This window comes from Marmota monax, unplaced genomic scaffold, assembly GCF_021218885.2.
Source record: "Marmota monax isolate L192 unplaced genomic scaffold, Marmota_monax_Labrador192_F-V1.1 WCK01_AAM20220418_F8-fsc00055, whole genome shotgun sequence".
Taxonomy (NCBI): Eukaryota; Metazoa; Chordata; class Mammalia; order Rodentia; family Sciuridae; genus Marmota; species Marmota monax.
In genome coordinates this window covers 5674247-5701474 of record NW_026695205.1, presented here as the reverse complement: position 1 = coordinate 5701474, position 27228 = coordinate 5674247, and the positions used below count along the sequence as shown (strand labels likewise).

Here is a 27228-nt window from a genome sequence, read left to right as displayed (position 1 = left end):
ATCCTGCACAGAAATGCATGAGGTAATTTGAAACCAAAATGTATTTCTGATACCTTGAGCATATATTTAATACACATCCAAATCAATAAACTAGTTCACAGACAGTACTTAAATATAGCAAGGTGGCAGGCTGGCTCCATAGTTAGCTACCTTCCTATCTATGTATCTTTTTTCCCCATTATGGAAAATTTTATACACTAAAAAATATGTAATGTATATGTGCATATGCATATATGTTAAAATGTATGATATACATCTAAGTTTTGAAGGAAAATAATGAAATGAACATCATTGGACCCCAAGGCTGCACCAGAACAGAGCCCTACCAGTACGACAAGCCCAGCTTTGCTTCCTGCCCCCCCACCCCGGGAGAGAAACACCATCTTTGCTCATCCTTTTGTTTGCTTAAAAAAAAAAAAAAGTTTTGCCCCCATATGTATGCATTCCTTTATAAATATCTTTGGTCTGTGGTGAGTGGTTTCCACTCAACATTTCTGACCTTCATCCAAGCTGTCAGGGGTGATATTTAGCACATCTCTGTGTCACTGTTCAACATGACTTCATTCCATTTTGTTCAGTCTGTCCCTTGTCCCCAGTTTATGAAGGTCAGAAGCAAAGGAGGCTTCTCTCCGCCTTCTTTCCCCTTTCCCTTCACCCTCCTCCCTCCCTCCTGGTCTCTACAGCATTAGTGTGTGAATTAAGATGTGAGGCAAAATTCTCAGAATTTTCAGAACAAGAAACAATCACAGTACCGTACCTTGTCTTCCTTAAGAAGCTTCCCTGGTCCCTTTTCTGGGTCTGTAATTGTTAAAGTAACCTTTGTCATGTATTTTTTCAGAGCCAGCCTTGCATCTGAAAGACAGTAAGAGCAGGGTGTGGTGGTACACACCTGTAATCCCAGCTAATTGGGAGGCTGAGAGCCTGGAGAATTTAGTGAGACCCTATCTCAAAATAAAAAGGGCTGGGTTGTGGCTTAGTAGTACCTCTGGGTTCAATCACAGGTACCAATATACACACACACACACACATACATACATATACATACATATATATATATACACACATATGTATATATGCTTAACTGACATATATATATATATATATATATATATATAACTTTTCATAAAGTATATTACTTATCTTAATTTTGTAAAAATTGTGTGTCCAATATTTGTTGTGGTTTTTGGAGCACTCAATGTCTTCCTAAAATTATGCTAAGTTTTTTGAAAAACAAAAGAAATATAAAACATAAAACTGATTCCAAAGAGAATATATCTATTAAAATTTCTCTTCTGACAAAAGTAACAACAAAAAAATATTTCCGTCACTTGCTTTACTCCTCTAGATCCCCCCCACAAAAATTCAAAACTAGCTTTTCTCTTAAAAAAAAAAACAACAACATTCACTATAGTGCCCATAGCAATGTTATCACAGCATTTGCAAGACCTGTTTAAATAAAGTTATATTTCTTTGCTGAGATAAACAAAAGAGTCAAATAAATCAAGGATTTATCATATTCTCAGCTGAAACCACTGAACACTGTAAATTAGATTAGTCCCAGATTAATTTAAATGCTGATGTGTCCGTCTTCTGTGGCTGCTACATAAAACCACCACATATTGGGTGGCGTGAAGTAACACAGACTCTTCCCCTTACACTTCTAGAGGCAGCAACCGGAGCTTGGGTCCACTGGTCTAAAGCCAACCTGTTGGCTTGTGACCCCTTAATCTGTCTTCAATTATACCACCTGACCCCAACTTCCACCATCAAATTACTTTCTCTTCTATGTCAATTTCCCTCTGCCTTTCAGTTATAAGGCCACCATGATTAGATTTCAATCCCTCCTGTATAATCCAGGATAATCTGCCCATTTTAAGATTCTTAACTCGAGGACCTGCAAAACCCCTCCTCCAGAGGAGGCTGTAGCCACAAACTCCAGGGATTAGGCCCTGGATATCTGTGGTACCCATCATTGAGCCTTCCCTCTTGCTCCCTCAGAAGTCACATCTATCCCACATCCAAAATACATTCCTGCCCGTCCAACATCCCTATAAATGATGACAACATCAACTCTATCCCAATCCTTATCTAAATAGCACAACTCAAAACTCTCAAACCCCAGACTCCAAATCATCGAAACAAAGTATGGGTGAGATTTGTATGATCCATCCTAAGGCAGAACTCCTCTCCGTCTGTGGACCTGTCAAACTAGAAAACTAGTTACCTTCTTCCAAACTGTAAGGGGGGATAGGCAGAGACTAAGGCATATACACTGCCGTTCAGAAATGAGCAGAGAGAGGGAAGAAAGGCATCACCAATCCCAAGCAATTTTGAAACGCACAGGGAAAATTCCACTTGGTTTTAAGGCATGGGGATAATCCTCTGTGATTTAAGACTGCCCTCTGGGCCTGAGGTTCTACCCACTCACTAATCCTTCCTTTTTCACAAAAATTGCATGTGCTTTCGGCTAAACACCTCTAGTAGTCTATTTCTTTAGAATTTGGGGAGAACAGTAACTTTATTACTTTGTCCTCTCTTTGCCCCTTTGTCTTAGCTGGAGTTTCTGCTGGTGTAACATTTTCAAAAACCTGTGAGTCTCCCAGCATGTCTCAGAGATTCAGTCTATGAGATGAGACTCCTCCACAGATGTTTCATGGAGAATCTCATTTCTACCCCTGACTTCTGCAGAGATGGCTGGGAGGATCCACAATTCACACTCCTATTCTCAAACATACTTCTTGACAGTGGCTTTCTTAAGTTCAAAACCTGTGTTAGTCAGCTTTCTGTTACATAATAAGAGAGCTGAGATAGTCAACTTATAAAGAGGGAAGGTCTGGCTTGGCTTGAAGTTCCAAAGGTTTCAGGCCACAGTCACTTAGGCAGCAAGGAATGGGTGGAGCAAAGCCATTGACCTTCTGGCCAGGAGCAAACACGCAGAGAAGAAGGGGCTGTGGCCCTGCTACCACCTACGAGGATACACTCCAGTGACCCAAGCTCTCCCATTAGTCCCCACCCTTAAGTTTCCACCAATTCCCAATAGCACCAAGCTGGGAACCAAGCCTTGAACACAGGCCTTTGGGGGACACTTTCCAAATGACAGCAGTATCTTTTGCAATCTGGATTGGCTGGGAATTTCCCAAACCATCAAGCCCTGTTTCCTTTGTGCTTAATAGTTGTTCCCTCAGTTTATCTCTTTCCTTTCACATTTTAGTACAGAATGCCTGGGCTCAATCCCCAGTACCACAATAAATAAATAAATACATTTATTTCCTGGTAATTCTGAGATGTCCTCTCTGCCTGGCCACCTACCAAAATTCTACTCATTCCTCAAGGCCCCCTCAAATAACACTCTTGTGAAATTTCCTAATTGTCCCAGGTAGAGCTCAATGCTGCCTGTTAGTTTTATGTAGCTCTCTTCTTACTCTGTCTCTGAAATCATCTTGGTTTTCCTCTTACTTATAGACCATTCGCTCCACAAAGGCAAGGACTGAAGGCCACCATTTTGTCACATGCCCACTTCCTTGCCGCCTTATCTCTATCCACATGCCATGCCATCTCCCTTGCCCCTTACCCACAGCCTGACAACACCAAGGGAATATGAGGGACTCATTCCAAGGAGATTTTATTAATATGCTGACATTGTTGTTGAATTTACTAATCAGCAAAATATTAGTAAATTCTTTATCTTTAAGAAAATTGAAGAAGCTCAAACCATTCTAGCCAAAAGCAACAAGAGGTAATTCTAAGAAACCTCAGGGGATTGGTCAAGTGACACCTCTCGGTTCCAGAGCCCTTCTTTATGACATCACGGAGCTTACCCCTGCATCATCAAGCTTTTCCCTGGTATCACTGTGACTGACCAACGGTGGCACAGTGACCATTGCTGCATCTTGCCCACTGTATTTTGCTGACCAACAAGATTTTCTGAAATGCTTCAACTGAAGCATCCTATTAACCAATACTCAGGGCACATTCTGCTCTGTCTTTGATCAATTTTTTAGCTACAAATTTTTCTCCCAATTGAGAAAGAATGGCGTCTAATGGAGGAGTATCCCTGGTTCTTTTTCTGTTGCTTACCTGCTTCTGCAGGGAGAGTGTCTGCATTTGTGATGGAACAATCTGGACAAAGGTTGGATGGGAGATTTTTCCAGAAGAAGTGCACTATCTGAAAGTTAAGCCTTCTCCCTCTCACTGTCTACCCTACCCTCTGGACAGACTGTGCTGCAGCTTCGCTAACATGGATCTACTTCAGAGTTGTTTGCACCTCATTTACATCATAGCACAAGCTCTCATTGTAATCCTGTCCGTCTTATCTGGGCATTATCTGTGGATAAAATGGAAGAAACACCAAAAAAAGGTGAATTCATGATATAAATGGTAACAGTCACAGCATCTCAGAGTTTAGAACATAAGGTCAGCCATTTCTGTGAAGAAGGGTTATTCCTTTTTGCCACCTGCCCCTCCCGCTCCTCCCCAGCATCCTGCAGAGTGACTTGCTGGTACCAGGTGCTCAACAAGTGTGTAATGAATAGAAGGGCCTTAAAATCACCTGGCCCAGCCCTTCTGTTTCAAGTCTCAAAGCACAGCAGAAACACAGGGTGTCACCGCGGGAGAAAGGGGCACCGTCTGTCTGGGCTCTGTTCGCTCCTCCCTGGCTGCCCTGTAAAACCAAGGGTCTGGAACAACAGATCTCTTGGATGACAGTGATCTATATAAAAATCTAAGTAAGAAAGTCGGCATGTACTTTTAAAATGGACTGTAAATTCATTTCTAATGTTAGGATGGCTTTCTGGGGAACAGAGCTCCTTAACTAATTCACTGCTTTGCCAGCAGATGACACCACAGTTTGAGACAATCTTAAAGACTCACTGGCCAAGCCCAGACAACAGACACCAACCAGAAAACCCCCTGATCTTCAGGAAAACTTAGACATCTACAAGTGTTACCCTATTTTAAAAATGCCTTTGATTTTATGGTCTTGCATGTTTAGGAAGGAAAACATTCTGCTAATATTGAAATAATTCCTCCCAGCAGAGTGCTCTAACACAGACAGCACTAGTTACAGGCTGACAGTGATTGAGGTCATGCTAGTCCGATACCGTGTGTGTATATAAATGAGCATTTCTTCTGCATTTATACTTTTCTTCTAGAGTAAGTTTTCTTTTACGTAAATAATGGATTGTGTATTTTAATAGAATTTAAGCTTATATGTTCAGAATATGAATTAAATTCAAACTAAGATGCAATCTATGTCATTCGCTTCTCTCCTTTCAGCTGAAAAAGCAAGCCTCCTTAGATAAATCTGGCAATGCTCTAGAAAGCCCATCCATCTATGACATTGACCAAATACTCTGCAGACTGCTGGCCACCACGTCAATGATGACCAAGTACCTGAAGCAGGTGTCCCACCATTCTTCCTCTAAGAAAGTTAAGCACTGCGAATTAAAGAGGAAGGGAGGAGGAGGAGGAGGAGGAGGAGGAGGAGGAGGAGGAGGAGCCAGAGGACATTAAACACGCACACATGCAAATGTAGCTCAGTCAAATATGGAGATTGCAAAGGAATCTGTTGAGAGGAACTTATCTAAGGTTCTTTAGGAGCCTCAACCTTTTTTTTTTTTTTTGCCACAATTATTGCTGAAACCAAAGATGTCTGGATTTCCATTCAACTAAGACAGAATCCATACTTACTAAAGTGCTCCCAGAACCTAATGAGAGCAGCTTGGCCTGGCACTCAGGGTATGCTCTGGCTGCGGTTGCGGCAGCAGCATTTTCCAAGCGTTGACCACATGACAGGTATTGTGCTCGGTGCTCTGCACCACCTCATTTCACTCTCAAACCCTCGAGAAAACACTGCCATTGCCCCTTTTTCAGAAAGGGAAACTGAGGTATAGAGAACTGAAGTAACTTGTCCAAGGTCACGGAGGTTCTGGGTGGAGACTCCAGAGGCCTTGTAGTTAACCCTTCCGTTATTCTACCTGTGCTACAGCCTACCTATGCCAACTATGACCGGCTGCTCCAGTAAAGCGACCTTCCCCCTGACCCCCACACGCCACCTTCATTCCGAGTCGTCTTTGCTCATGCTCCTTCCCTTTTATTGTGCCTTCAAATCCCACCCATCCCCCAAGGCCCAGCTCAGCCCCAATAGGTTGACCTCATCCTCTCCGACAGCCCCATGGCATGGACTACCTGCTCTGCCCGCCCTCATCATGATCTTCCTGCTGTAGTTACGTAACCGTTGGCTGTGTTTATCCAACAAATATCCAGAAGCGGGAACCAGTTGTACCCACAAGAAGACTGCATATGCAATAGTGCGCATTGAATAAATGCTTGCTAAAAACCTGAATGCAGGGCAAAATGCGTGCTGTGGGTTCCATAAGTACTAGGTTTTTAAGCCGATGTTTGCACACATACGAAGTTATGCGGGCATATTTTCCTAAAACTTCTTTCAGCTATATCTATATGGCCATAGCACGTAGCTTTCTGAACTTTGTATTGAAGTCTGTAATATGCAAACAAAAAAGTGACAAATTATAAGTATACAGCTCAATAAATTTTCACAACCTGCATCCAAATTAAGAAAAAGACACTACATCCCAGAAATCCTCCATGCCCTCAGGGTAACTATTATTCTGATTACTAACACCATAGATCAACTTTACCCAAACAAATATTTTCTTAATTATAAAATTTTTTATCTGGGAAATTGAACATATTACTAAAATATGCTAATTTTTAAACAATTAAGGAATCATCTACTTTGCCTGAGTAAGAAAACAGCCTTGAACATGTTGTATGCATAGGCTTATAGAAAATAAGTTGTTAAATCGTTATCAGCTGGTAAGTCCACAATTTCCAATACATACAGCTCCTACTAAGTGCAATAGGTTAGGCCAATAGTGAAACAGAAAAGAAGATTTCATGTTATTGCCAAAAGTTACTGTGGAGGTACCTACAATAAAACATCCAGATGGAGGGTGAAGATGCTAACTGTCCCCGTCCATCAGATCAATCTGTTTCCACTGTGGAGCTTCCTCACCTGCCAGGTCCAGAAACTCAACACACTCAGTCTGGGAATACCGAGCGGCAACATCCCTAGCTCTTTCGTCGTTGTAGTTTAAAGCTTCTATGTCAACATCCAGCTCCACTAGTGCTTTCAAAGTTTCCAGACGACCCCAGGCTGCAGCACAGTGTAGCAGTGTGTACCCTGTCAGACAGAATGAAGATGGTCAGGTCAAACAGACTATGGACAAGTCCCCAACTTAGGATGGTTTGACACGATGTTTTGACTTTAAGATGGCGGGAAAGCTGTATTTGTTCAGTGGAAACCATACTTGGAATTTTGATCTATGATCTTTCCCAAGGCTAGCAATGGGCATCCAATACTCTTGTGATGCTGGAAAGCAACAGTGAGCCCAGCTCCCAGCAGCCTGCAACCAGGCACTCTCCGGTGTACGGTGTTGATGAGCTGTGAATAGGTCAAATATGTTAAATGCCTTCTCCTTATACGGTATTTTACAATAAGTCTATTGGTCATGACTCCATCATAAGTCAAAGCACATCTGTATATTTTAGGCTATTCTTTTTTGCAGTAGAATATCATAATCACACGTATTAAACAATTACTATGGGCCAGGTACTAAGTACTTTACATATGGTGAACTCATTGAATTTCATAAAAATTTGATGGTGTCAGAATTATTGTAATTCTCTTCTTACAGATAAGGAAACTAAAGTCCAGAGAAGTTAAGAGACTTGTCAGAGGGACACAACCCATAAACGATGGACACAAGGCACTGACACAGGCAGCCTGAGGCCTGAGCTCTGACACAGCGTCTGAAGAAGATAACTTCCCCAGTAATTGTCTACTTGGAAGAACTGAATCTCCTAAGTTAAGGCATTTTCATAGAATTCAAAGTACTCTAGCACTACTGATAACAGCGTCACACAAATTGCCACAACTGTGTGTGCTTTGGTTTAGAAATAAATAATTTGTATTAGCAGCCAATTTGGAAAGCAGAATGGAGATTTCTTGGAAAGCTGGGAATGGAGCCACCATTTGACCCAGCTATTCCCCTTCTTGGTCTATTCCCTAAAGACCTAAAAAGAGCATGCTACAGGGACACTGCTACATCGATGTTCATAGCAGCACAGTTCACAATAGCAAGACTGTGGAACCAACCTAGATGCCCTTCAATAGATGAATGGATAAAAAAAATGTGGCATTTATACACAATGGAGTATTACTCTGCGTTAAAAAATGACAAAATCATAGAATTTACAGGGAAATGGATGGCATTAGAGCAGATTATGCTAAGTGAAGCTAGCCAATCCCTAAAAAACAAATGCCAAATGTCTTCTTTGATATAAGGAGAGTAACTAAGAACAGAGTAGGGACGAAGAGCAGGAGAAGAAGATTAACATTTAACAGGGATGAGAGGTGGGAGGGAAAGGGAGAGAGAAGGGAAATTGCATGGTAATGGAAGGAGACCCTCAGGGTTATACAGTGGAGGGGGTAGAGAGAGAGGAGGGGAGGGGAGGGGAGAGGTGGGGAGGGGGGAGGGTGGAGGATGGGAAAGGCAGCGGAGCACAACAGACACTAGTATGGCAATTTGTAAATCAATGGATGTGTAACTGACATGATTCTGCAATCTGTGTATGGGGTGAAGGTGGGAGTTCATAACCCACTTGAATCAAAGTGTGGAATATGATATGTCAAGAAATTTGTAATGTTTTGAACAACCCACAATAAAAAATTTAAAAAAATAATAATAATAATTTGTATTAAAGCTAAAATTATGACTTACTAAATTAGAAAGTGATTTCTTAAGTCCTACGGAGGTGACCACCAGGAGGAATGAATTGTAAAGGGGGTGCTTCCTTACGACTTTTTCAGACTGTTTGTTTTTGAAAATAAAAGTTCACTGTTTTAACTTACTGTTTTGAGAGCCCCCAGCAGCAGAGCAACTGGCAACCAGGCCCCAGCAGGAAATGACGAGGAACTGAAGGCTGGTGTGCCTTTCACAGGACACTGCTTTCCCTGGTGGACAGCCTAAAGCTGTGACCAATCCATGACCCAGAGTCCCTCACACCTGAAGCGTGTTTACACTGGCATATGTCCTGTGGCTCTTGTGTGACGTTTCAGCCTATGCCTGCCTGACCATCACTCTGGCACTAGGACCCTGACCTCGCGTCCTCCTAGTGGCCCCAGGAAAACTCCAGGGAAGCCCCAGGTTCCTCAGATGGAAGGAGCAAGATCAACGCACCTCCACGTTGGGGCACATGTTCAGGACTCTGACTCTCAGGCTCTGGCAAGAAGGGTGTAATGAGTCAGAGGACAGCCCTCTGTGCCCAAGTCACGCAAGGCAGGAATAAAGAGGCAGAGAGAGAGTATATAGGGACACAGGACGAAACTTCACATTTGTGGGCAAATGCTGGGCGGTTCACTGAAAAGACACAGTGAGAGTGGGGAGCGCACTGTGCTAGACAGGAGAGACGCATCTAAGTTCTTACTCTGGCCTCCAGCTCAAGCCATTTGGATGTGGAGCTGGTGTGGAAAGTGAATGAACCCTGCTTCTGGTACCAGAAAGTTAAACGTAGGTTCACAGTGAAGGCTGAGGCAACATGAAAGCATAACAATCCATTACATTGACCTGGATAAGGACACACAACTCCCTTGACTATATACTGTACACCACAAGAAGAACTAAGCCGCAGGATGAACCATGTGTTGACTCTATTGAGTGCCAGTCACTCTTCTTTCACTTAATCCATAACACTGTGAGGTGGGTAGTATCAGCCCATCAAAGGGCCCAGTACAAAGCCAAAGTCAGAGAGTCCATACCTTCCCCAGGGCCACACTAACCAAAGCAAGATTAAAACCCGAGGCTATTGTCAGATGGAAGGTTTATAAGGGCCAGGAGACAACACCCAAATATTTGCCTCCAGTTCCGGAAGTTTCTTGACTCCTGATTTGCCACATTCCCATACTCATGGGACTATTTTAGACCAAGTGGTGAACTGTCATAACCAGAAAGGATAATAGAGTTTATAAGAAATCCAAAGGAGATAAAATGAACTACATGAGGATCAGCCAAAATAGGAATCACCTCCACTTTTTGGCACAACATTTTTTTTTAATATCAAGTGAGAAAGATTAAAATACTACCAGAAACTCACCCAAGAATTTTATTATGTCTTTATTCCTGTCTTAGTCTGTCACAGAATGCCACACACTGGTCATTTATAATGAACAGAAGGTGTTTCCTCCCAGTGGGTCTGAGAAGTCCACTATCAGGGCCTAGCATTCAGATGCAGGCTTTCTTGCTGGTCCCTCACAGTGTAGGAGGCAGAAGAGCAAGAAGAGTGACTCCACTCCCACGCACCTTGGTACAGTGTCACTAATCCACTCACGAGGGCTCCTTGTGACCTAAACACCTCCCCAAAGGGCACGCCTCCCAACATTGTTGATCATTAAGTTTTCAACAAATAAATTGGAGGAACACATCTGTCCACAGCACCTTCTAAAAGGGGCGGGTGCAAGAACTACCCAAATATCACCATTATTACTGCCTCCTGCCTAAAGTTGGAAGTCTTCCATCAGCTGAATGGTTTGGGTCCCTGGACTGCTGGGGAGAAAGACCTTACGTACAGGCCAGACACTGCTAACACGGCTGAGGCCATTCCAAATGGGGAAATATTCTCCCCACATTGAGTCCCTCTGGGCTGAAGTAATAGCCCAGTGCTGACATCTAATCAGAATGCTCTTAAGTTCACCTGCGACCCTATAAGGGTGGGATGGGGGTATTTTCTATTTTTTAACATAGTTTTTAAAAAATCAAATGCTGGGTGTGGTGGTGCATGCCTGTAATCCCAGTGGCTCAGGAGGCTGAGACAAGAGGATCGCGAGTTCAAAGCCAGCCTCCGCAAAAGTGAGGCGCTAAGCAACTCAGTGAGACTCATATCTAAATAAAATACAAAATGGGGCTGGGGATATGGCTCTGTGGTAAAGTGCCCCTGAGTTCAATCCCTGGTACCAAAAAAAAAAAGCAAGCAAGACTTCTGAACAGAGGCTTTTACCAGGTAGTAGGCAGGTTGTGAGAGACTTGAATTAAATAGGTGAAGTGGCAAATGATTTTACAAGGATTTGCAACTTTTACATGTTTTATCCCTTCTTGGAATGGTCTGTTTTCTAGAAAGAAACACACAGATCCTCATAGGGCATTAACCTATCACTTTCCCAAGAGACAGAAAACATCTAATTGAGATTATTTAAGAAAACATCCAGATAAGAAAGCGGTTTTCCTGAAGTTCTCCTGTAACATCAGCCATGAGCACTGGATTCCAGGAGGGGAATGCTGGGAACCCCCACAGGAAGCAAGGGGCCATGCTGGACCTGGGAAGCATTCGGATTGAGTCTGGGAGGAGAAAAACCTCTTTATGGAAGATTACTGGAAAGCAGAGTAAATTGAGAGGCAGTTCGTGGTAGAGCAAAAGACCAGAGAGGAGCAGGGAACTTCTCCCCTGTGCAGAGATTGCTCTCCTTTAAACTCATGCTGATCCTGTGGCCTGGGCATCAGGTACCAGTGTTGTTCTCAGCTACAAAGGAGGAGAGGGAAGCCCAGAGCGGATGAGCACTTTCATATATAAATTAATGAGCTCCCAAGGAGGAGATCAAATCCAGAACAATCCAGGAGCTAGTATCGGGCCGTGCAGCAAACGATTCAACCGATTAGTTCACATCTCACAGCCTGCCCACCTCCAGCAGTACCAGACTATGTGAATTCCCCAACCACGCTGCTGCTCACTGCCAGGACTTCACAATGCAGTTCTTCTGTCTGGAATGGTAATTATAGTCCTAGAATAAAATGAATGTTCATTTTATGTTTGCATAGTATTACGCCAATATTTTACAAAACTGGGCTTGGAATGCTCTTCTAATTAGCATAATTAATACAGTCATTCTGTTAGCATTATAAATCATCAGATAAAATTAATAATAAAACGAAGGTTTAATGAAACAAACACACTGTAAATGAATAAAATGTTTAACCATGGCAATTATAAATGAAACATTGGTTGATTTTTTTTTTCAAGTATGTCAGTAGTATCACCAGGATATTTTTATACAAAATTTTTCAGCCACCGATATTTTTATGACTCAATAAGAATAATAATGAGAAGGTTGTTAATACTAAGACCAAACACTTTCCTTCAAATTATCTTAAAGTTATCCCATCACCAACTTGAAAACAGAAATGTGTCTCTTTGAACAGCTTTCTGCATTTCAGTTAGTGCTACAACCTTTTTATTTTTGAGAGTAAGCTCTCTCCCCACCAAAAATTACAGGTTTATATTTATCATTTTTACTTTCTTCACATACAAAAGAAAATTCCATTACATCTTCTCAACCAATTTCAAAACTGTAGGATTCACATTAAATTTTTTATAACCAATTTTGCAACATCACAACGTGGACCATCTAATTTTGTAGACCTCAACTTGCTTTCTGTAAACATTGAGTAATTAAATCACTGATACTGTTCTCAACCCATAAATGATTGAAATCTCTTATTTTTAAAATGCCATTGTCAGGCTGGGGCTGGGGCTCAGTGGTAGAGTGCTCGCCTAGCATGTGTGAGGCACTGGGTTCAAGCTGAGCTCAGCACGGCATAAAAATAAAGGCATTGTGTCCACCTAAAACTAAAAAAAAAAAAAAAAAATCTAAATAAATAAAATGCCATTGTCACAACAAAAAATGATAACTGTGGATACAGTCTGAGTTTCCCCAAGGGTTCGTGTGATGGAAGCGTGGTCCCCCGGTGTGGTAATATAAGAGGTAGTAGGACCTTTAAGAGGAAGAACCTAGTGGGTGCTGGTTGGGCCACTGCCGGTGCTGTTGTTGGAAGGGACTAAGAGACCTCCACAAGACTCTGAATTCGTTCTCATGAGAGGGTTGTACAAAAAGATCAGGTCAGGCCCCTACTCTGCCTTCCAGTCTCACCTTGTGGTCTCTCCCTCTCATACGTGCTCCCACCATGATGCCATCCAGCATGATGTCTGCCTAAAGTTGGAAGTCTTCCATCAGCCGAATGGTTCGGGCCACGCTGAGCCAATGCTGGCACCACCTCATTGAGCCTCCAAAACTAAATAAGCTAAATAAAGAGCTAAATAAACTCTTCTTTTTATAAATTACCCAGCCTCTGGTATTTTGCTACAGCAATGGAAAATGGACTAATACACAATGTGAATTAATACAAATGTCAATTATCTAGACTTAACCATTCCTCTGTGTATACATACTTCAACACTCATGTTGTACATGATAAATATATATATTTTATCTGAGAATTGAAATAAATCAATCAATAATACGATCATATCTGTTTTCTTAGAGACCACTATTTTGGTTTCTTAAAATGGTAGGTGAGGGGCTGGGGTTATGGATCAGCTGCAGAGTGCTCCCCTAGCATGTGTGAGGCCCTGGGTTCAATTCTCAGCACCACATGAAAATATATAAAAAATAAAATAAAGATATTCTTTCCAACTACAACTAAAAAAAGTAAATATTTTTAAAAATGGTAGGTGAGCATTCCAGAATAGCAGAAATACTGGAATGCTAGTACCTGATCATGCGATCGCTGCTGCTTGCCCTGCCCCATCTCTCCCCTCTCCTTCAATGCTAGGTAAACTCTTAGACCTTCTTCAAGATTCAACATAAACATTTCCCCTCTATGAAACCTTCCCCGAACGTTCCCAACGCTCCCAGGTAAAGCTGGCTAATCTCGGCCCTGAAATACCGCTGGCCCTTATCCTACCATGTGTCGTCATTTGTTTACATTTCTGTTTCTTGCCCAACCACAAACTCACCAAATGGCAATGGGTTTGGATTTGGTGACCAAAGCCTCGCCAGGACCAGACAGAGCTCCATGTCAACGAACTGAGTGATGTGAGGGCCCGTCCTCGGCTCAGTCACAAAACAAGCCACTTCCAAATAGGCTGAAAGCTGGCAATACACAGAGCTGAGACCAAAAACAGTTTCATATTCCTCTCTCTGGATCAAAACATCCAACTCTCCAAAATTAATATCTAAAGGAAAGGATATCCTAATGCAAACATGATTCATCGCTAATCTTGAAAATGATTTTCCTTCTTTCATTTCTGAGTACCATCCACAAATAAACGGCACATATCTTCTCACTTTACAGAGACCCATACACTGCAGTCTTCACCCCAAAGTCTTTTAATTCTGGAGGATGGTTTCTTATGCCCCAACAGAGCTCTAGCACTCTAGATTCTGGTTGAGTGTATTCCACTGCTATCCCTAAATAACCACAGTCTTTCCTTAATTCACAGAAACTATAATAGTATAAATGTTCTCAATTTTAATTTCTTTCCCTTGAAATATTTTTCTTATGCTGAGTAGCACTTCAAAGTGACATAAAAATTAAACAAATAATGAACATTATGTTCATAAATAGAAAAAAATGGAGAGTGATATTAGCAGGATGGCTGAACAGAATAGCCTATCACTCATCCACTGCCACAAAAAAGACCACAACAAAGATAAACATGTATATTCTGGCCAGAGGGACCGAGGAAGTTCACTAGAGAATAGCTAGGAAGTGGCAGGATCCCTGTGGGATGCAAAACCCAAGGGAACACCATAGAGAGGAGAGCAAGACACCCCGTCTCTCCTCTCCTGTCTGAATTCTGGATTGACTTGGCCAAGATGGACTTCAAGCTAGAGACCCCCAACAGTCCCTGTTGCTGCAGCAGATGATCACACAGGAGACTCCTCAGCCCCCACAGGCCCCAAATACAGTTTGGAGAACTTCCCAGAGTTCACATGGATGTATTGCCACAAAGGGAGCCCACATTGTAAATGCCTCCGACACCCTGCATGAGCTAAGCTGCTATGGTTGGCACCATCCTGAAACTCAACCTACTTCTAGAGTATACCCTGTCTTAGAGGTTAGTGTCCACAGTGTATCTCCATTCCCAAGACTTGGCTGTCATTCTCCCGAGTACACAGCCACAGCACCATGACCCAGCCAAAGCACAGGCCTGGGAGAAAGACCAAGACCCAGATTTTCAAACCCACATTATACCCCAAACCCCAGAGAATTGGCAGATTTGCACAAAGGTGAAACTAACATGGCTGGTGGCCCATGTGCACCCACACTCAATGCAACAGCCAGCCAAAAGTCAGCCCTGTCACACCAAGGAGCCTGTCAACACAGCCAGCCAAGGTGCAGCACCTGTGCATACAAGAATCCAGTCCACCATTTAGCCAAACAGGTTAGCTAAACTGCAGTGGCCCTGCATCTCCAAACCCAGCCTGGCAGCAAGGTGGACAGCAGCACACCCACCATAAAGCCAACAGCCCGCGGCATTTGCAAACACCCACAAACGGCCCAGCAGCCAGCCCCGTACCAAATCTCCCCCACAAAATACAGTGTCATACCACCCTGGTTACAAACACTCACAGCACAGGCCACTGATGCTACTGCAGACATCACTACCAGGACTGCAGCTGAACGAATCCATGCCATGGGTCCATCCACAATCAAAGCTGATACACCCTACCCTCTGTTCACAAGAAAAGGCCTCTCCCTATGGGGGAAAAGACAAAATCATCCATTAAACTGGAAAAAGGAACTATTGCACTAGACGTGTAGATACCATTGTGAGAGACAGAAGAAACATAGAAAAGCAAGGAAAGTACCACCGCCAAGGACATACTAATTCTCCAGCAACAGAGTCCAAAGAAAAGGAAATTTATAAAGTGCCCAAGAGGGAATTCAAAATAGTAATCTTAAGGAAGTTCAGAAAATATAAGATCATACAGACAAAAAATTCAATAAAATCAGAAAGAAACTCATGATCTGAATTAAAAGTTCAACAAAAAGATAAATATAAAAAAAGAACCAAGCAGATATTTTGCATCTGGGACAGTCAATGAATGAAATGAAAAAATATATATATACAACTGAAAGCAAAAAAAAAAAAATAAAAACAGATCAGATGAAGCAGAAATAATTTCTTGAACTTGAAGTCAAGTATTTTGATGAAAAATTTAGAAGAAGGAATAAAGAACGAAAAAGAGTGAGGAAAGCTCACAGAATCTATGAGATACCAATAAAGGAACCAATCCACAAGATGGTGGCCTGAGGCAGGAGAGACAAAGAAAGGCATAAAAAGTGCATGGAAAGAAATGGTAGCTGAAAAAGAAAGAAAGAGTAGTTTAACACTTCCCAAGACAGATCCATGAAGCAAAGAAACCCCCATTAAACTCAACCCAAAAGGTAATGGTAATTATCACATGATAATTAAGCTGTTAAAAGCTAAAGTCAGAAAGAGAAAACAGTCACTTACAAGGGAATTCCCGTTAGACTAACAGCAGACTTTTTAGTAGGAACCTGGCAGCACAGGAGAGAATGGAACGATATATTCAGAGCCCTGAAAGAAGAAAAACTGCCAGCCAAGAATTCTATACCCAGCAAAGCTATCCTTCAGAAACGGAAAAAGAACATCTTTATCAGAGAAGCAGAAATTGAACGAATTCATCACCACTAAACTGGCCTTATAAGAAATTCTTAAGGAGTGTTCCATCCCATCATGAAAACAAGTGAAAATACAAAGCTCATTGACAGGGAAAACATCCAAATGACAAGAGAGAGGACTCAAACCTTTTATCACTACACAAAACCACAAAGGTTTACAATAAGCCACGCATGGTAACATACACCTGTCATCCCACAGCTCAGGAGGCTGAGCCAGGAGTATGCAAGTTCAAAGCCAGCCTCAGTAATTATCGAGGCCCTAAGCAACTTAGCAAGACCCTGTCTCAAAATAAAATGTAAAAAAAGGGCTGGGAATCCGGCTCAGTGATTAAGACCCCTGGGTTCAATCCCTGGTACAAAAAAAGAAAATTAGTAGATCTTACCTTTACATTTGGAATTTGGTGGTGACATAAGGGCAAAAGAGACAGATTTGGATTGCTTATTCAATTTCTTTAATAACCATTGATCTAGTCAAGAATTCTATTTTTTCCTTGAATCAATTTTGATAATTAATGTTTTTGGAAATATATCCATTTCATCCAAGTTTTCAAGTGCATTGTCACAAAGTTGGTTATAATAGTTTCTAATTATTTTTTTAATCTTAGGCTTTTATCTGTTCATATTCCATGTTTTCAATTCCAAATACAAATTGTGTTCTCTCTATCTTGCTTGATCGATATTATCGCTGAGCCAGATTTTGGCTCCTTATTTCCAGTGTCATTATTCCCCCTACTGCTTTGTTCCTTTCATTTCCTTTGGTTACTCACTTGGTCTTTGTGCTGGGGACTGGGCCCAGGGCCTCTGCATGCCAGGCCAGTGATCCACCACTGAGCCCCTCCCCGGCCCTCAGGGTTGATTTTTTTTTTCCTTCTAACTTCTTGAGTTAGATGCTTTTCTTATTGATCTTAACTGTTTCCTACAGTTTAATATATGCATTCAACTAGAATTTTAATACATAGTGATCCTATCGTCACTTAAAGATTTCTTAATTTCCATGATATCTTCCGTGACCAACAGGTTATTTAAAGTGTTTGTTTCCAAAATTATGGTTATCTTTTGTTACATTTTCTAAGTTTATTTTGCGATGGCCAGAGACCACAGACTGCATGCTATAGATTTTGTGATACTGCTGAGATGTCCCTTATGACTCAACATATGATCAGTTTTTTCAATGTTCCACGTGAGTGGGGAGAGAATATATAATCCTTATTCACTGGAGATGATTGTTTTCTTTCATTTTCCACCAAGACCATGTATCATATTTGTTATCAGAAAAAAAATTACTGAATTAAAAGAGATAATCCAATAATGACTGCTAAAAGTTAATAAATTTTCAAAGAGAAAACAGTAATACTATTGGGCATTTACAATATATCATTTCACTATGGGCCACGCACAGTGATATTTTTGTATTTATTAGCTAAGTTAAATCTTCAGAACACCCTATAAGAAAAATACAACTATTATCCTAATTTCTGAGATGAAGAAATAGAAATTAAAAAGCTTAGGTAATTTGCTAAGCCACAGAGATAATAAATAGTGAAGTCTGTGTTCTTAAAATACTATGCAACACGATATCAACACCGATATATTTACAGGTATACACCATTCACATGTTCACATACCTGCATGCATATATGTAAAGTATACATCAGGCCCATCGAAATTATCTAACCTTAAAGACAGTACCTGGCATCTTTAGGTAGTCATAAGGAATACTGACGAGAGAGAAAAGACAAAATACCTCCAGTGGTTTTCTCGTTCAGATTCACACCATACTTTGCCAAGGCTCTAATGACGTCATTTTGCCCAGCCATGCAAGCTGCGTACAACAGATTTCTCCCAACGATGTCTTCTTCCAAGAGTAGCTCCATGGCATGGTCATGATGAGGATCTTCAGGGTCCTCGAAAATCCTACGCAAGCCTTCTATGTCCCCTGTGAGAAGAGGCCGCAGGAGAGGGTTCTCAAGGCTCGCTGCCTTTGATTGTTGGGATTCTTCATCTTCTTCTGGCTGTGAGAAGACAGATTTTTCTGAACTCTCTGGCTCTAAGTGTCCTTCTGGCTCCATTAACTCCAAAAATACCTAAACAAAAAAATGGTAATGATAAGGAATAGAGATTCCAAACCCATCAGTATTTATTTATTCACTTATTTAATCAATTAGAAAATGGGGTGAAAATACTTAATCACTTGAAAACAATTATAAAATTGGATATTTTGGCTATCCAACCAATAAAGCTTATTGTGCATCTATAATGAGTAAATTCATTAAGTGTATACTAAAATGCTAATGTGTGATATAGCAGAGGTCAAAGATCAAAGTGAGCTGAGTTCCTTGGGAAAAGATTGACAGAGAAGTCTGAAGAGGCCTACTGGCCTAAACAAGGGCCTCTCTTGGGGAGAAGTGAGATATGTAACTGATCATTAGAACCAACTTATCAATAGGATAAGACCATATTTGATTGGCTCCTGTGTTCTGACCCTCCAGAGCGCCCTGGTTCCTGTTCATTTCCAGCCCTCCCGCCCCCCCACCCCCGTGAAGGGCAGCGCCTGGAATGGGACTCAGACTCAGACTCCCGGTTGTCCTCCCAGGGTGTAATCCCCCCTTGTTCAGGGATAGAATTCGTGAGACCGTAACGAACGCAAACCTCACAATCAGCTCAGGTTATCCTGAGGGGTGGTCTGGTGGGCACCCAGGGTCTGGGGTTTGTTCATCTATCAGTGAAGGGGTCAGTTTGAGTGCTTAGGAATTTGAGCTCTTGGGTCAGAGTCTGTGCTCCGAATCTGGGAGGATTTACTCCAAGGAAGGTCAGTGCCCTCAGAGGCCATCACTTTACTATGAGACACCTCCTTCCTGCCTACAATTAGCACAGGAAAGCATCTGTCTTGGGAGATGAAAGCTGTCAGTGCATGGCTTTCTATTTTACTCCCTTTTTCTCAGACCACATTATTTTGGGGATTTTTCATTTTCCATACCTATTAGAATTTCACCTACTTTTCTTGTAACCAGGCTTTTTTAAAACCAGCCTTTGTTGTGGAATAGAACTATCTCCCAGTCTCTCTTACAACATGGTGTGGTCATAGGTGCAAGTGGTAGACAATAATATGGAAGCAGATATGCAGGATGTAACTTCTAGGAGAGCATGATCCCTTCTCACTGGATTATAGGCATGATGGCTGAAGCCTGCACAACTAATTTAGACCATGAGGTGAATATCCTGTCCAAATACAAATATGTTATTTTTACATTGCTTATATTATTTCTATTAGATATATAGTATATATTATTTGTTTTAATCATGCATGCAAATATGTAACTTCTATTAATGGAGTCACTTTGGGGGGTTTGCTTTATTTTTTCCTTAGTACTGGGAATTGAGTTCATGGGTGCTCTACCACTGAGGTACATCTCTAGCCCTTTCTATTTTTATTTTGATTCAGGATCTTGCTAAATTGCTCAGACTGGCTTCAAACTTGTGATCCTCCTTCCTCAGCCTCCTGAGTCACTGGGATTACACGTGTACACTACTGCACCCAGCTCCAAATAACTTATTGTTCATCAGCTATTACTGTTTTGCCCTGGGTACATTGCATGAATTAGTATATTTACATACATATTTTAAACAAAATAATATTTCTCTTTACTACATGTGAAATGTTGGTTTTATTTTTTTTTAAGGCTGGGTATCACCTACTAAATTGATTTCTTAATCTAGTAAATGTTTGCAATCCACAGTGTGAAAAAAATTAGTCTTGAATATCCTAAGAAACCAATAGGAAGGAAACTAACAGCAGTGCTTAAGGATAATAGCTTGAGTGACAAATGTCACAACATAGCCAGGACGGTACCACATACTGGTAATTTTTAATGGCATCCACCTCCACTCTCCAACATGTCCGTAACTACCACACATTAAATGATCTGGTCACACTATTAATAGCAGCTGTGACCGTCCAAAACATTTCTGCAGCAGATCTCTATTTTCAAACCTTTGACAAGACAGGCAGGAAGTGTCTGGAATGCCTTTCCTTGCTGGCCCAGCCAGGGCCCAGACATGAGACCATAAAGACACCAGAAACTCTATTTGAACCTCAGAGGCACTCCTGCTACTGGGCCTAGAAGAGCTTTTGATCTCTTCCATTCCAACTAACCAAATCCAATCTAGGCCAACCATAAAACCACCTTCTTCCCTGGGTTGCTCTCTTAAAACACCCTGGCCTCTCTCCTCTGCACTCCAAAGGCTGTTATATAGAGTCTATACCACGCAACTTATCAAATATGGTCTTATACTATTTTTAAGTTGTTTCAAGTATGTAAAGACAACCCACTTAGATTGCTGGAGACAGGAATGAAGCCTCATATCTCTTTTCTGTCACTTCTAGACGTAGGACAATTCTTGATAAGTATTTATGTTCAGTAATTTCCTCCCTCCCAGATGGTACTGGAGACCGAACCCAGGGCAAGATGAGGTCTCACTAAATTGCTGAGGCTGGCCTCAAACTTGTGATCCTCCTGTCTCAATCTCCCAAGTCACTGAGATTACAGGCATGCTCCACCACACCTGGCTGTATTTGGTAATTATTAAAAGTAAGGTTTGCAATTCCCAATACTTTTCTTCAGACAAAAAGACTCAAAGCTCCTTTTGGTATACCCTTCAATAGAGCTCAATCTCCGTATCAGCCCAGAACCAACAAGATCAGGACAAGTGGTTCTCAAATTGTTTGATCTCAGGGCTTTAAACAGTCTTAAAAATTGAGAACCCCCAAGGAATTTTTGTTTATGTGGGTTATATTTATCGATATTTACCATGTTAGAAGTAAAAACTGAAAAATCCTTAAGTACTTATTAATTCATCCTAAAACAATTTTATGTAAACATAAAAATATATAGTTTATAAAAAGCAACTATATTTTCCAAAGCAAATAGAGCAGTGAGCAGAGCCGCACCATTTTACAGTTTTGCAAATCTCCTTAACATTGGGCTTAGTAGAAGACGCGGATCACCAAGTCTGCTCTGCACTGAGACTGAGACGGGCGGTGCTGTAATGCTACTGGACATCCATCACCCTTGGAGAGCCACATACACACGTGAGTGATGTGCAAAGGCTGGAAATGTCTCACTGGTGAACACTTCTTATGAAAAAAGTTGTACTGGTGGACTTCCTGAAAATGCCTTGGGATCCCCAGGGATTCAAGACCACTGGACCAGGGACAACCCTCAACCCACTGCAGTCTATGGTCAACCCCTTAGGACCAGAAGAATGTCCCTTTTTTTTTTCTTTTCTTTTTTCTTCTTCTTCTTTTTTTTTTTTTTTTTTTTTGTATTTTGAAATATTTGCATAGGCTTTACTGGATTTTGAAGCATTTCAAATTTTTGATTTGGGGATTAATAAATCTTTTTTATTTATTCACACACACACACACACACACACACACATTGTATTGGTTCTGGAAAACATCAACTAATACAAAAAAACTTGTATTGGCTATGTATTGGCTAGTGTGACCATAACAGTTCCCCAATATTGTTCTGTGATTAGTGGTGATACTAATGAAAGTGGTTTTTAAAAAATATTATAGCATGACATATGCTAACATTTGGAAAACTGATATAACTAAGTAAACCATTATTTTATCAAATCTGATTTACTCTTCACCATTTTCCATGATGTCACAAAATCAGGAACAGGTAAAAATCCAGTATAAGCCAAGCCAGGAATGGTGGTACACACCTATAGTCCCAACTACTAGGGAGGCTGATGCAGGAGGATCTTATGAGCCCAGGCAACCTAGCCAGACCTCATGGCTTAAAACACAAAGACAGAGAAATAGGTTTTAATGAAACACAGTATGAAAATCTCATTGCTAGAGCTTCAGATTCCACATTGCAACTAGCTTTAATAAACTACCACTTTTCAAGTTTCTGTGCAATCAAATGAAGAACATGCACAATTATCTGAAAATACTATTTAAATGTTCCTTTTTCCAACTATATCATATGAGAAGGAATTTTCCTTATATATTTCAACTAAAGCAACATATTGCAACAAATGACTAGAGAAGCAAAAAGAAAACCCTGTGCTCTATGAGACCAGGAATTTAAGACATCTGCACTTGTGTAAAACAATGCCACTTTCTTGTTAAATTTTTTAGAAGTCATTTTTTTTGTGAGAAATGCACAATTTATGTTATCATATGAGTTTATTTATTGTTTTTAAAAGAATAATTTCTAAGATTCTCAGTTCAATTTCTAATTTGTACTATATCTCTAATATTGATGATAGATAGAACCCACAAAAGGAAAGCTCTTAGAGATCACTAATATTTAAGAGTATAGTGGAGTCCCGAGACCAAAATGTTTGAGGGAAGGCTGTGTAGAAAATACTCCAACCAGGGCTGAAGGGAGTCACAGCAGTAGCTTGGTGCAGCCTGAGAGCCACCAATGAACCACAGGTTGTATCTAACCAAGAGCACCATCAAGGCAAGAAACACCAACTGACTAAGAGAGCGGCCCCAGAGACGGCATATGGCTGCCACTTCTCCAGCACCCATATATATACCCAGAGCACCATCTCAAGGAGGATCAGAGACGTTATCTAAGAACCTAAGCATTTGAACCTAAGAAATTAAACACCAGTTTAGATTGAGCTAAACTTTAAAACCAATTGGACATTTAAATTCTTTCTGTCCAAATACTGAATAAGAAACTAGAGGAGTAATAGACAAAAGTAAATTTCTTTGCCCACCCAAGAAATAATATGTAACAAAATTGCAACCCTGCTACATATAACAGGTTTCATAGAGAATATGAGCATTGGAGGGGACAGAGAAGGAACTACAAAGGCATAACGGCAAATCTTAATCCTGATTATTAATGAGGCAACTTTTCTGAAATGAGGCAACAACGCTGGGCCTCAATGACTGCCTGGGGGGCAGCAAGTGCAGCACCTTTTCCTTCCACCTACACGCTCTGCAGCCTTTTGAGACTGCTGAGGCCCCACAATAGGAAATCACAGAGGTCAGGCCTTCACAGTCTCTAGGGAAGACTCCAGTACATGAGCAGCGACCGCAGACGCGGGACGGAAAGCCAAGCGCGATGGAGGGAGAAGAGGACGGACTTCCACACCAGCCGGGTGGAGAGGTCCCGGCGCGCCTCCCCGGAGAGGGGCTGCGAAGTGGAGGGAGGAATCCGGGGCTCGGCAAAAACAAAGGGGCAGGAGGCGACGGGCGGTCTGAAGTTATAGACCCCGAAGGGTCGTTCAAGACAATTGAATTCTTTCTTTAAAAAAAGAAATAGAAAAAGTCTCCCGTTGTGGTCTCCCCGGACCCCGAGCCGCGGCTCCAGGAGGCCGTGCGCCCCGCTCTGCGCGCCCAGGCGTTGACGCAGGCCCGCCGCCAACCAGGGGTCCTGCGCGAGGGGCCGCGGCTGCGGGGTGCGGGTGGCCACGGCCGCGCGGGGCGGGGGGCGCGGAGCCCGGGCCGCGCAGAGGCCACCGGCCCGGCCCGGGCAGCCCCGAGACGATGCCCGCCACCCCGCCGCGACCCCCGGCTAGCGGCCCGCCGGCCCCACTCACCGCTCGCCGGCGCGGCCTCGCGTCACCATGGCGACGGCGCCTCCCCCCGCGCCCCCCGCGCCCCCCGCGCGAGTCGGCGCTGCAAAGGTGCGGGGCGCGGCGCGGGCGCTGGCGCGGGGAGCGGGGGCCGGGGCTCGGGGAGCAGGGACCGGGGGCCGGGGAGCAGGAGCCGGGCCAGTGACAGGTCGCGGTCCGGACCCTGGCGTGCGGGTTCGGTCTGTATTCTGTGAATTCTCCGTAATCTGATCTTCGTTTATTTTACGATTTAAAATGTGACACAGGGGTGCGCGTGGGTTGGCCGCGACCTGTGAGGATGGAAGCCTTTGCCGCAGGGATGATGCTTTCTGCAAACTGCGAGGGACCTGATGGCGTGCTCGACTCTAGGTCCTGGGGCTCTTTCTCCTCTGGTTATGGTCCTCATCACCTCCCAGGAGCGTTTCCTGGCTTCAGAGTGCCAACTGGGTCGGAGCAGAGGAACCTGGACACCGGATGCCTCTGGATTCAGGAATCTGAGATTCAGAACACCACGGGGGTAAGGGGAGGCAGAGGAGGAGGATGGGGTATAGAAAGAAACCAGCGGAGAAGGGCCAGGCTTGCGCAGTGAGGTACATAAAAGCTCAAGTCAATCACAGGGTGAAGACTGGGAAATTTTTGTGCTGAAGACAAGTGTGAAGGAAAGAATTTTTTTTCTTTCCTATTTTTATAAAGAAATCATTAAAGAGTTTAGAGGGGTCCTGAGGTCCTGAACATTGAGTCAAAGGTTTGAATAACTTCGTTTTTCGTTTTGTTTTGTTTGAGACAGAGTCTCCCTAAGTTGCTTAGGGCCCCATAAGTTGCTGAGACTGGCCTCGAACTTGCAATCCTTCTGCTATTTATTTTTTTTTATTTTTTTTTTTCAATTTTTTTTAGTTTTCGGCGGACACAACATCTTTGTATATGGTGCTGAGGATCGAACCTGGGCCGCATGCATGCCAGGCGAGCGCGCTACCGCTTGAGCCACATCCCTAGCCCAACAGCTTAGTTTTAAAATGAATATTTGGCCTATGGCCCAAGCAAAATATCACCATTGTAAATATGAAATTCTGGAATATAAGAACAAATCTGAATTTTTAATGTAATTATTGTTAAACTTTTCTTAAGTAAATGGTGGTAGTCAAGATCTTGGAATTCGGCATTATAGACAAGAACAATAGTCTAGAAGTCTGTCAGCTGCAATCTTGCTGCTGATATTACCGTGCAGCACATTGCTCCTCCATACACTCACTTCCTACTGAGATTGGTGATGAGCAAAACTTAGTTATTTCACTTTTAATATGTTCTCTCTTTTTTGTGGGCTTTATTTTTGGAATTTTTAAATATTCAGACAGAAGATAACTTAGATGAGTAATTTTACATGATTCTGTTTTTGATTCAACTTCACAGGACATGAAGAATTCCCAAATACAAGTGTTTCTTGAAATCTTTTTTAAAAATATTTTTTAATGGGCTGTGGATGTGGCTCAAGCGGTAGCGCCCTCGCCTGGCATGCGTGCGGCCCGGGTTCGATCCTCAGCACCACGTACAAAGATGTTGTGTCCGCCGAGAACTAAAATAAAAACATTAAAAAAAAATTCTCTCTCTCTCTCTCTCTTTAAAAAAATATATTTTTTAGTTGTTGATGGACCTTTATTTTATTTATTTGTATGTGGTGTTGAGAATCGAACTCAGTGCCTGCTAGGCAAGCACTCTACCGCTGAGCCACAACCCCAGCCCCTCTTGAAAGCTTTATGTGTCATTAAACAACTCAAATTTAGAGTTCTTAAAGATTATTTTTAGAGCTCTGAATGCCAGTACTACAAAGGTGGCAAGACACTAAGTAGGTCTGAGAACCCTAAAAACAAAGCAACCCTGTTCTCTGCTTGAACTCCATGTCAAATAACCATGTGATACATTTAAGTAGGTCAGGTTAAAAATAGGCTTTTGCAGGAGAGTTGAGCCCAGGTGTGGCCCAGATGTAGCAGGAAGGCTCCCTGATCCCCTCCAACCCCTAGCCATGCCCCCTCCAAACTTGACATGAGAGTGCTGTTTTGGAAAAAGCCACTGGATCTGAAGGGGCTAAGTGCAGTATGCAGGAGACACCTCAGCAATAACTCTTGGGTACTAAGTATGGAGATCCATACAAGTCAGTGAAGGCCTGGTGAGCAGATGGCTAAGGAGCAGATGATGTAGGCACTGTTCAGACCTTCTGACTCAGAAATTAGATCAGCTCCAGAAAATTATTACCAGGATAAACTAGTTAAGAAAATTACTCCAAGGTAACTTTACATGCTAAGATACGAAAAGTTATTTGAAGTTATGTTAAGTACATATAAATTGGTGTGTGTGTGTGTGTGTGTGTGTGTGTTGCTAGGGATTGAACCCAGGGCTTTGTAAATACACAGTAAATGCTTTACCCTTGAAATGCATCCCCAGCCCTTTTTTAAAAATTATTTTATTTTGAGACAGAGTCTTGCTAAGTTGCCCAGGCTGGTCTTGAGCTTGTGATCTGCCTGCCTCGGCCTCCCAAGAAGCTGAATTTCAGTTATGTGCCATCATGCCTGGCTTCATGCAAATTTTCTGTGATCTTTGTAGCAACCCTGTGAAGGTGATGATGTTCTTGAAACTGATACTTAGGAAGGTTGAACTACTACCTAAGATCACACAACTAGTAAGGAACTGGACCAGGATTTGAACCCAGTTCAATCTGGTTTGAAACACATGAAAGATTGCTACTGCTTAACTATAAATTAATTACATATTAGAAGATGCCTACCCAAAGTAGTAATTTTGTGTCAAAATGGTTTATCTTAAGCAAGTCTTTCCAGTAGTAATTAGATAATATTAAAGCCACTGCCCTGGTGTGTCCCTACAAACCTGCTTATGCATACAGCTGATGTCCACAGCAGGGGAGAAGGAAGTGGGGGACACCATTGTCTTCACCTGCCCATCCTTCCTCTCCTGAGGAAGGGCCTCATGCAGTTAGGCCACCCAGCCATTCAGCCCTAGCAAACCAATACATTGTCAGACCCAAGTTATTTTGTGACTTAATTCTAATTAATGGCCTAGTGGCAAG

At 42.2% G+C, this 27228-nt stretch overlaps 1 protein-coding gene across 2 annotated transcripts in view; it reads right to left on the bottom strand.

Annotated features, from left to right (window-relative positions):
- Ankrd45 (ankyrin repeat domain 45) overlaps positions 1-24192 on the bottom strand; it is a 32674-nt gene extending 8482 nt beyond the window's left edge. For both annotated transcript variants that reach the window (XM_046430124.2, XM_046430123.2), the window contains exons 1-4: positions 24138-24192; positions 18307-18646; positions 7037-7204; positions 758-852 (exon numbers count right to left, since the gene is read on the bottom strand). In XM_046430124.2, coding sequence (XP_046286080.1) covers positions 758-852; positions 7037-7204; positions 18307-18631 — 588 coding nt within the window. In that variant the 5' untranslated portion in view covers positions 18632-18646; positions 24138-24192. The remainder of the gene's footprint in view (positions 1-757; positions 853-7036; positions 7205-18306; positions 18647-24137) is intronic.
- Between the last annotated feature and the right edge of the window lie 3036 nt (positions 24193-27228).